This window comes from Raphanus sativus, chromosome 1, assembly GCF_000801105.2.
Source record: "Raphanus sativus cultivar WK10039 chromosome 1, ASM80110v3, whole genome shotgun sequence".
Taxonomy (NCBI): Eukaryota; Viridiplantae; Streptophyta; class Magnoliopsida; order Brassicales; family Brassicaceae; genus Raphanus; species Raphanus sativus.
The window spans coordinates 10,241,794-10,253,835 of record NC_079511.1 but is presented as its reverse complement, the minus strand read 5'-3'; the positions used below and the strand labels follow the sequence as shown (position 1 = coordinate 10,253,835).

Below are 12,042 nucleotides of genomic sequence, written 5' to 3'. Positions count from 1 at the left end.
TGAGCCAAATATCTATAATTTCAAGGATAATTTTATCAATCTTGACCATGATATTTATGCATTTCCTAAATTATGAAAAGATGATCTACAATAAATATAAACTTGCTAAAATTTTGGTCGTTAATAATGGAAATTGGTCAAATATATTAATTAGAATTTGTTGGATAGCTGTGTTGCTCACCAAAATTATGACTGTGTATGACACGTGTATTTATGTTTATAATCGCATACACTCATTGCTATTTGGTATGGCTTCGATATATAAGTGGACCATTATTTTTTCAAAGAGATGTAGTGACAACCAACTATTTTAGCACAAGACCGGAAGATATACTTTAAAGTCTAAGATATATTATTTTACTAATAATGTTAACCCCTATATATTATTACTCATACCATTTTGACAATTTTCACATATAGAATATGTAATGTTCCCTAATTTTTTTCTTTTTTTTATAAAAAATGTTCCCTAATTTTTTTTTGAACATTTTCACCCTGCGCAATGCGCAGGTCATATCCTAGTTTGTATATTATTGACCAAGAAAAAAAAGCTACGAAGAACATGCATGTTTGTAGAATTAAAAAGGAAACATATATAAAAACAGTTTCGTTATACGACAAATTTTACATGAATATTCGACACGTCAACCATTACGATGACCTAATTAATTATGTCCTCTAAAGAAATCAATGCGTCATTGATGCTTAAAGTGGTAGATGGATGTATAATAATTTAATTATTCCAAAGAAAAATGGATAGAGACTAATACTTTTTGAGGTCTATTAAAGCTTCAAAGCTCAATTAAATATTCCTCAATAGTTAGTTAATTAAATCTGATAATAACATTTTGTCTTAAATTATAAGAAAAAGGTACGTATTATAATTACAGTTCTGAGGAAATTTCGAGACATCTGTAAAGGTTAGGCGTTGAGTGGGCTAGAAGGTATGAATACTTGAAAAGATACATCATATCTAGGAAAGTTACATAGTTTCGAGGTTGGTATTACCTCAATAGTTAGTTAATTAAATCTGATAATAACATTTTGTCTTAAATTATAAGAAAAAGGTACGTATTATAATTACAGTTCTGAGGAAATTTCGAGACATCTGTAAAGGTTAGGCGTTGAGTGGGCTAGAAGGTATGAAAACTTGAAAAGATACATCATATCTAGGAAAGTTACATAGTTTCGAGGTTGGTATTACCAAGTGATTTTTTTATAATAATATAATTCTTACCATCTAAACTGAAAAGTGAAGAACAATTCTTTTCTAATGTGAAATCTCTATATTAACTATAAGGTCTACCAATACCGCTTAAGTAGTGTTATTTTGTATATGTTCGATTGTCAACTGTGAATTCAAACAATAGTTTTGACTGATATGGTTAGCTCCATAACAGGCTCAATTCTCGTGTTTAGTTGCCACCAATGAGTTTGGAAATCTGAACAGATTTTATCGCTTTCCCATAAGTACATCTGTTAGTACTATGGTTGTGAAGAAAACGAAAAAGTTCTCTACAGAAAGAATTGTGTATTCAGTGGTTCGTAAATATATGATCTAATGGTTTGAAATAAATAGATTTCAGTTTGTTTGAAATATATATCAGTACTAATGTATAGATTTTTATATAAGAGTAGCTAAATCTCGTCCAATATTTAATTTTAACCACATGACTAGGATGCGGCCCTAATTGTATTTACATGATTCTATCTAAAAGCAACTACATCCCAAAGTATCTAAAGTCTAAACTAATGAATCAGTTAAAATCTAAATAAGTACTACTTACATTTTTCATACGACTTGATGAATCAGTTACATATTTTCGTATACTCTTTAAAAAGAGGTTTACTCTTAAAATTTATTATAGTCTAAACTAATGAATCAGTTAAAATCTAAATAAGTACTACTTACATTTTTCATACGACTTGATGAATCAGTTACATATTTTCGTATACTCTTTAAAAAGAGGTTTACTCTTAAAATTTATTATTTTTTGTCACTAATTTTTATTGCAAGTAAGTGATATACTTTCAAAATCAAAATATTATGTGAAAGGAAAGGAGTAGAACATAAGGAAGATTTTAGTCTTTACAAATAGAAGAATAAGTCGGTGCGTTGTAGCTACCACTAGGGGTGTCAAAATGAGCTAGCTCGCTCAGCTCAGCTCAGCTCATAGTAAGCTCGGCTCTTTCATGAGTTAGCTCAGATCAGCTCATTTATTATATGAGCTTCAATATATAAACTCGTACTCGGATCATCTAGATCATGAGTTAAATGAGCTAACTCGTGATCTAACACAAAATAATTATAACTATATTAAATTAAACATCGATAAAATTACTTCTATAGTATTATTCAAAATTTAATAAAACTATTAATCATAAATAACTTACCGTGAGTTCTGAGTTACGATAAGCAAAGTGAGAAGAGACGTATGTCAAATTTGAGATCAATGAAATTTGTGAGAGAGATGATATGGTTAACGTGGGTTTATATAGAATATTTTGATAATTTCTAAACATGATAGTCTCTTTTTTTCTTTCTTCGGAAAAAGTATAGATAACTTTTAAAAGTTTTACTCCTATATTACTTATGTATATTTTACATTTTAGTTTTAAAGATAAATATGATAAATATAAAAATTATCTTTTTTCATAAGAAATGAACGAGCTCATGAGTCAGCTCATGTTCATTAACGATCGTTCATATAGCTCATGATCTTTTTTAAGCTCGATCATTAAACTCATTTATTAAATGAGCCTAAAATATAGTGTTCATACTCATGAAAAAATGAGCTGAACTGAGCTAACTCATGAGTTGTAACTCATTTTGACACCCCTAGCTACCACTACAACTCGCGACTTTTCTCATACCAAAATAAGTCAGAAGTAATATATAATGACAAGGGGAAGATGATAAAAAGCTAAACCTAAAAATAATAAATATAGTTGTACAAAAAAGTGTATATATGTAATATATATATAATTCGGATGCGTTATACATAACTAAGGGAGCTTCCATGAAACGGTGCACAAAAAAAGGGAGCTTCCATGAAACTATAAAGGATAGTTTGTGTTGTGTTGTTACCTTCGTTATGAAAAACCCTTTGACAAAAAAAAAAAACTTTGTTAGGAAATATAAGTATAAGAACAGCTGTTTGGTGCTCAATTATTCCAGCCCTAATAAGTCCATAGCTATTGCAATTTTTTTTTTTTATAATCCAGTATCCGACCACTAAACGTGATCGACTAGTCCATCGGGTTTAAGTTCATGCCATTACAGGATTTTAAGCCTCCATTTAAGGACCCCTGATTACGCGAGGTGGTTTGGAAGGCGAAAGAAGCCCATGTGAAAACTCTCGTAACCAACGCGAATCGAACCTAGAACGGGTACTCCAGCCGAAGTTCCTTTACCTCTATGCCAACACGCGTTGGTTAGCTATTGCAATTTACAACTGGAATTTTTTTAGCGAATAACTCCTTTCATTGATTCCATGACTTTTATTTCGTTGCTAATCTGGAAAATTTTGACTTTACCTTCCTTTATTAATTTTCTCTAAAAACCAAGGAAAATGAAAAGGAAAGATTGGTCGTTTGGTTTCAAGTCAAATACATATATAAAGTAAATGCAAGTGTATGTTCTTTATCAAAAAAAAGAAGTGTATATTCTTTCGGAAAACAAATTATAGGTCGAAGCTTAACAAAGAACAAATCAAGGTTAAAATAATATAAAATCCAAATTAGTAGTTTTTATGTTAATCTAAATATACACGGATACGTAAATATTCGGGTATATATGAAGAAGTAAAAACGTAGGTGATATGGTATGGATATGGTAGAGGTTATAGCGTTAGGCGAAACAGATGCACATGTCATGTCTGAGTAGGCTGGCCGTCTAGGGCCCGGTTTTGTTGAAACCCAAGTTGATCTCCATTTCTCGCATCAGAGTAGACATTTCTTTGACACGTGTTTATTTCGTCTCAAATACTTGTCAACATTTAAAGTTGCTTTAAATTACTTAAGAAGACAGACTGGTCCGTTTTGTAACACATGAAACTATAACATTTTATGAAAAAAACTGCAAAAGTTTATCAGAACAATTTAAAACAGTCGAAAGTAGTAAAAATGGTGTGATTTAGTTCACAACATTTCTATTTTATTGTTTTCATGATTTGTTGATTTTTTTTTTTTTGCTAAAATTTGGAACACAATCAAAGTTATTTGTCAATATAAATAAGAAGACTGAAAAATAAACCAAAAAGAACCAACAATATTAGTAAGGGGAATGGGCTGGGCGCTAACAGTTTATACTTCTTCTTGGAGATTAGTCTGAATTTTTCTATAAAAAAAACCAACAATATTTTCACCAATTTTGCCTTTTAACCTTTTCAGTTTACATTTATGGATAAATTCGACTTTACATCTCTTAACTTTTATAAGTAGAATTTGCTTTCTCATAAAAATATTCTCCAATAAAGTACAATTTTCCAATTCCAAGAATCAATTGGAACGGCAAGTTGACAAAGAGAAGAACATATCACTTAAAGAGATTACATTCTACAATTTACATATTCGCACCGTATTAATTTGGTTTAACAAACCCATTAGAAAATTTGGATATAGGAAAACATTTGAAACATATATAATCCTAGATAGATAGATTATTTATTAACCAACGATCAATAACGTTTCTCGATTTCTTAAAAAAAAAACTAATTAAAAGTATTCCAACATACCACCAAATCTTCAACTTCTCTTTTGATCCGTTCATGCTTCAAAGAACCAACAACCCCATAAGTCCAAATCCGATTAGACCGGACAGCTTCAACACCGTAAAGCTTTTTCCGGCGGCCGCTCCGAATTGCTCATCAACGGGGTAGAGATTTCCCGGCGGACCCGTTATGTACAAGAAATTAGCCGGAGGAGGCGGTGGACAGTTGGGTGAAACTTTCTTCGGCGGTGGAGGGAGAGCCGGCGGAGGAGGACATGCCGGAGGCGGTGGAGATGGTGGTGGAGGTGACGGCGGAGGAGGGTTTTGGATGCAGCTTGGAGAGCACTTTATGGGATCTACCTCGTCGAGCTTCCTCGTGTTGGCTACCGACGATGACGATGACGATGAAGCGTTGATGATTACTGGACACGCCAGTAACGTGATCATCAAGATGATGACTGACACGCCGGATCCCCGGCGGTGATAACTTCCCGGCATGTTATGATCAACGAGTTTTTTTGGGATTAAATCAAAGAGAAATAAAAAGGAAGAGTTTGTAGAGATTACGCTGAATGATAGTTATAGACTAAAAAGAGTGAAGAGGAGACGTGAAAATGAGAGGTGATGATGGATGCGTTCTCGTTACGTAAGCCAAGTGCATGGAACTCAAAGACTTGTTAAATAGTGTATACTAACTAATTTCTATAAGCTTCTCGTCCTTTTTAACGAAATTATAATTAAATTTAATATACTCTCGTGTGGTTGGTTAGGCCATACTCGTCGGTCCACTTGAAATTGGATTTTTCATGCGAGTGGGGTCCACATCAACAATTTAAGTTTTCGTATTCAAGAATTTCAATTTGTGGAAATTATTAATGATTAAAATCTCACCGTCGAATACTCGAAGTCTCAAACAACCAAATAATATATTCTTTTTTTTTTGAGCAACCAAATAATATATTCATGTGTGAGACAAATGTTCAAAGGATGTATGTATGTATGTATGTATGTATGAAATTGACTAATATGTTTGATATCCGTAATTAGTTATCTTGACTTTTTTTGTAATACAGTATATGTCTTTTTAACAAATATTGAAATGAATAAACGTTAAGTGGAAGCATATATGAAATATGCGAGTGCGTGTAGTTGCTTAAAGCGTAAGTGTTGCTTTTCAGTGGAACTTAGCTTTAGTTGTTCAATTACATAAAGAGAAGATAGCAGAAAATATTTTCGTAAAAAGGAGAAAGGTTGATAAATGCTTTCGTATGATTGAAGAATAATTCGTGACAAAAAATTTAACAGCGCGTAGACTATTTTGTCAAAGTATATAAAATTATATTTACAGGAATAAACTCGTTTTCGTGGCCATGGAACATGCAAAGGAGAATCTGAGTCTATTAGCCCAAAGATTTGATTAAAAAGATCAGCAATCATTCAAAACAAAAAAAGATCAGCAATCATTCTGAATGGTAACATTATTTAGATGCCTGCGCAAAGAATACATTACAAATTGACAAAGTTGGATTCCAAAGGCGAAAAGTAAGACCTGCACTAACCGGATATCGGTATGCATATAGCGTTATGAGGCTTGGCTGGTTATAGAAGTCCTATAGGTTTAATTATTGAATAAAACGGATGGGCTTAATATGGAAATTAGATTAGAAAATGACGTAACCGTAGCTAATAAGTCTATGATGCGAAGAACAGAAAAGGTAATATTGGGGCATCATTGGGCCGACGTTTACTTTGGTTTAATGTCGTATGTAGCGGTTTCGTATAGAAGTTGATGTTTGTATGTGAACCGGTCTAGCATAGAAGTCACTAAACGGTTTTGTATATAAGCTGTTGCTTTTGTTACTTTTGTGAAAAGAAGCCCCTTTACAAACTGCTGAAACATCTTGACAACTATGCAGATTCTTGCATAGTTATTGAGCATGTTAGAGTTGATGTATTGTGTATGTGTCAGTGATTGCAGAGGTGAGGTAGATGTAATTTTCTTAACTGTTTCTATCCTCTTCAAATGAATACTATCGTGATAGTTCAGATAAATAGTCAACTAAGGTTAGGGGTAGAGATCATATCTTCAGAGTTGGGTCCAGTCTTAAGACAAGTCCATCTGGAAACATTTAAGTTGATCTTGTTTTAAGAAATCCAAATAAGTCAAATCAAATAAGTCACAACAATCATTGGATATTCATGAACGAATTTGTCAAATACAGAAGTTTATGAGGTAACGTTGTTTGAAAGTTTTTATTCCTCCAGAACTTCCAGTAAGCACGCCGGTTTATTAGGAGATGCACAAGTGGTCCTCTACTTACCCACCGAAGCAACACCAACTTTGGAATGGAACCAATAATCAAGTTAAATCATTTATTTACAACTGTTGCTTTTCTTCCAAGTTATCTTGTCCAGAAGGGCAACCACCAATTGACGTTGAATTTGAAGAGCAACAAACAAAAATGGAAATTCATGAACCAGAAACAAAAAAATAACAATCAATTCAATGCTTATTAGTTATTATTCCCAAATTTTATTACAAATAGTATAACAAAATAAATACACAGCAAGCGAAAAGAGTTCGATTCTCGAAACCCCTTTTAGCTCACCATCTCAAGATTCGATTCCACAAATGGAATTAATATCCAAAAAATCAAATCAATTGAAACAAAATATTAACATAATAATTGAATAAATAGCCAGCAAACTTTTCATAAAAAAATGAGAGCTTGACGAACCTTATTTTTATTTTGTCAGAGACCACTAATAATTATTATTGGCATGCTTTACGTAGAAGCTCTAACAATGACGTAGCTTTCCTCTTGCCTCTCTCTGTTCCGTTCTTCGACAGATCCATCAACGGCACAACCGCACCGAGTCTACCCATCGAGACCAGTTTCTCATTGTCTCTCTTACACAGCGAAAGCAATATCGCTGCTGCGTTCTCTCTGTTTCTAGCTTGACCCGTCTGGAGAATACCTATCAATGCAGGCAAAGTATTCGCTTTTACAATCGCTGCTTTCGCGTCTAGGTTACTCGCAAGAACCGAGAGTATAGTCAAAGCTTCATCGACCATCCTGTGGCTGCTCGAGTCACTCAGCATCTTAACCAATGCAGGCACTATACCGGCTCTAACCGCTCTGCCTTTGTTTCCCTGATAGATGCAGAGGTTGAACAACGCGGTCGCTGCGTCTTTCTTCCCTCTAGGAGTCCCGTTCTCGAGCAGGTCAACCAAGGCAGGTATGGCGCCGGATCCGCCTATTATGATCTTGTTCTCATCGGCTAACGAAAGGCTAAAGAGTGTGGCTGCAGCGTTTTCTCTAGCTTCCATGGTTCCAGCTCTAAGGACTTGAACTATCGAAGTGACTGCACCAGCAAACATTATCAGCTCCTTGTTGTTGTCGTATATAGAGAGGTTGAGAACGCAAGTGATTGCGTTCTCCTGCGTGGCGACGTCCTCTGAGGTCAAAAGGTTCACCAGAACAGGGATCGCTCCTGCTTCAGCGATCAGAATACGATTGTCCGTGCTTCTCTTGGACAGAGACCTGATTTCAGAAACAGCGTTCCTGCGTTCCTCTACGGACCGGCTCGAGAGCTTGTGAACCAATGCCTTGATCACTGACATGTCTCCTCCGTTTTTCGACCTGCCGTTGATGTAACCCGCGGGTTGCTCAATGTTGTGTTCAGTGCACCAGCGAGAGATCAAGCTTCTGAGGACGTAGTTTGGAGTAAGCGTAAAGTTTTCGAGTTTCTGCTGAGTCTTTGGACATGTTAGATTCCCACAGTCGATCCATCTCTGTATGTACGCCCTCTCGTAAGTCTGCCATCGAAAGAGACAAAACAATCAATAAACCAAGCAACAACGTTAAGTAAAGAAAGTACAAAACTTGCAATAAATCATGAAACCAGACCTGTCCCGTGGCGACAATAACAGGATCCTTCATCAGTTCCAGAGAAACCGGACACAAAAAATCAACCGGGATCGTGAGTTGTTTATCAGATTTCTTCGATTCATCAGTGTTCTTGGTGACCATTTTGTCTAACCTATCCGTATCAGCGTCTTTCGACAAGTAAAACGCCAACGAAATGGAAGAGCTTTTCCTCAGCTGCTTCTTCTCCTCCTCACCGTAATGAACAGTTTCCGATATACCCTCAAGCTTCTCTTCCTCGGCTTTGATCATCTTTACACTGCTAAACGCATCTCTCTCCATCGGCTCAGATAAGCCACTCGAGAACTTGTTAGAGTTCAACGAAACATATCTCTGCATAGCTCTTCTCAGCTGCGATCTCGCTAGCTCCACCTAAATTGATACACAGAGAAAAAAAAACAACCTTGAAGCACTCGAAAACACAAGCAAAAATCATTTCTTTCGATGAGTGTTTTATTCACCTGTTCCCCAACTTCGTCAGAGATGTCGTATAGATCGTAAGGAAGATTGCTTAACGCCTTCTCCAGCTTCCATGTAATGCATTGGAGCTGGAACGAGATTCTCTTCACAGCACCATCCTTTTTTAACCGAAATAAAAATAACCGTTTAGCTGAACCGGAAATAACCAGTGATTTAAATTTAATTTAAACCGATACTAAACCAATTTGAATTATTTGAATCTGAGATTTTTTTATAATACAGCTTGATGATTGCTTACAGAGGAGTCGCGAGCTTGGAACCGAGTGGCGGAGGAGAGGAGACGCTTCGCGGCTTGGACCCCCACGACGAGATCAGACCACCAGTCATTCTCCGACGAAGACGCAGCGGCGGGATCGACCGGGATGGAGTCTCTGATCTCCTCCACCAAATGCGTCAGGAGACAGACTCGCCGAGTTAGATCCGTGCAATCCTTCTTGAACACGCCGGCGTTGGTTGGAATCTCGGCGATCTCCGCGATGAGTTCGAGGAGAGAGGAGGGTGAGACGTTTACTCCGGCCATTACGCCGTTAAGCCTCCGTCTAACGGAAAAAATAAATGAAAATAATAATAATAATAAGAATAAATCAAATTTGGGGATTCGCTCTCTACTCAGAGAAGCGACTCACGTCGCTCTTATGTATCAATGCGCGACCATTTGTCAAGGAGAGAGGTCGCTGTTACGGCACCGTTTTTGCTGGGCCTACTACGTCTACGTCCATTATTATTATTTGTTTTTTGTTAAATGATAAATTGTATCTAACTGGAAACCAATTTCTTTATAGAAAATACAAATATGCTGAATAAAAATGAATGGGAATAAATAATATGGAAAGGAATGGAATATGAGTAGTTAGGGAAAATAAATAAAATAGAAAAAAATATTTATTAATTGAATTTAAATAAATATTACAAATCTTCTACATTGTTTTGCTCAATATTTTACAAACAAAAAAGGTTTCCATGATTCCATTTATGTATTAAGTCTGAAATTTGAGATGATTTGATTTTTAACGAGTTTCTATATGATTGAAAAAGAATCTGAAAATTTAGTGTATTTTTTGCTAAATAATTTTAGAATCTCGTCTAAAATTATGAGATTTGGATTTTGATTTTTATAACTAAGAAATCTCTTTCAAACATTCTAAAATTAATTAAAGTATTCTAAAATCTTCAACTTAAATTTTGTTCAATAACAATAGATTTCAGAGTGTTTTATAAATGTTAAATTAAATAACACTAGATTTTGAACTATTTTAAAAAAAATATGTTTGAATAGCATTATATTTGTTATATTAATACAAATCATCTCAAATTCCTTGTTTAATACATTCTCCTATAAGAATTTTAAGAATACTTTATAAACTAGGTGATAACCTGCACCATGCGCAGGATGAATGAACTAAAAAAGTATAAATTTTAATATATATATATATATATATGTATTAAAAATATAAAATCATAGTTCCATTACTATATATTTTATAATGAATGATTGAACGAAATTGTGTATATTTATATAAGATAAGCTTCGTTTTAAAAAAAAACTTGTGTTATTAGTTGTGTGTAATTGAAGTATAGATCATGGGAGTAAATTTATATGAGTAATCAAACAATTATATAAAATTAGTTATTATTCTTTTTTTTGTCACAAAGTTATTATCTCAAAAATAAGTAAAATGTGTATATATTTTACATCGATATGTCATTTATATTTTACATCTTTTTATTTTTGAGAATATATAAAAATAAAAAGAAGGGAAGTTTGACTAAAACATGATAACAAAGTTTAACATTAAAAAATATTCCTTATATGATAGCATTTCACATTTATTCTAATATACAATCACATTAAATACTAAAATAACCAATTTCTCGCATGATTGGATTCTCAAAAGATCACAGTAAATACTACTATAGTAAATATTACCGCTAAAAACAAAAAAAAATGGAGGTCACGACTTAAGAGGTTCGTCTCTCTTTAGCACATGTAATCAATATAATCCAGACTAATAAAAAGATAAACAATATTGAGATTCAATCCCTCTAATTACATAATATGATCTTTGCTGTAATATTATTATAAAAATCCATGAGACAACAATGAAACCCATAAATACAGCTATGTACATCAACAAAATATCTTAAAATCTTAGTGGTAAACATAATGTTTGGATCCAACATGTGTCATTTAGCTTATATGTGAACATAAAATAAAATATGACAAAAATGTGAACATCTGAAATTTATGTTGGAGTAAAAATTGTATAAAAAAATTTATCGCACATGCAGAATGCAAGTTTATCACCACGGTCACCATAAGATTAGTGAGATTCTGACGAGTTAAACAATGTCATCTTAAAGCGCTTCAAATTGGCAACTGAGTTTGACAATGCCATGAGTTTCGTAGGAAAGTTTAAATGTAGTGTAAAGGTACTTTTGAGAAGGTAACAATGGTAAATAGATCAAGCTATAAGGCACAATATTTATATATGCAAGGATCATAGTTCTAGGGTAAACTCGACGCAATTGATGGCACTATATGATATTTCGTATCCGAGAACGTAATGGAAATATGCTAATTGCTTTGTTCCTCATATTTCACGATTTGTTTGTTGTAATTATGGAAACTAACCGAGTATCTGATATTCACCAAAATAAATTTAAATGGTCAATCAGTGTCAATCACATGTACTTTCTATATTCGTATGATTCGACGGTGCATATGAAATAATAATACTATGTCAAAATTATTTTTAAAAATTGGAATATAATCAATATGTAGTAATAACGGGTTTAACATTCCTAAAATGTGATAAATAGAGGAGAATACAATTCAAAAAAAAAACAGAAATATTCATACGTGATTGACAGAGGATTGAAGATCTTTTATTTATTATAAACGAATCAAAGCCATAATTAAGC

General features: G+C 33.8%; 2 protein-coding genes across 2 annotated transcripts; both read right to left on the bottom strand.

The window, feature by feature from the left end:
- Positions 1–4,517: 4,517 nt before the first annotated feature.
- LOC108840043 (uncharacterized) lies at positions 4,518–5,372 on the bottom strand. Its single transcript, XM_018612860.2, has one exon. It carries the CDS (start codon positions 5,207–5,209, stop codon positions 4,775–4,777), a length of 435 nt encoding a protein of 144 aa, XP_018468362.2. The 5' UTR covers positions 5,210–5,372; the 3' UTR covers positions 4,518–4,774.
- A 1,837-nt stretch (positions 5,373–7,209) lies between these two features.
- Positions 7,210–9,771, bottom strand: LOC108811911 (U-box domain-containing protein 11). The gene is made up of 4 exons (XM_018584027.2): positions 9,359–9,771; positions 9,102–9,218; positions 8,623–9,012; positions 7,210–8,531 (listed from the first exon to the last, which is right to left on the bottom strand). The coding sequence occupies exons 1-4, from the start codon at positions 9,638–9,640 to the stop codon at positions 7,485–7,487; spliced, it is 1,836 nt and encodes a 611-aa protein (XP_018439529.2). The 5' UTR covers positions 9,641–9,771; the 3' UTR covers positions 7,210–7,484.
- Positions 9,772–12,042: the final 2,271 nt, after the last annotated feature.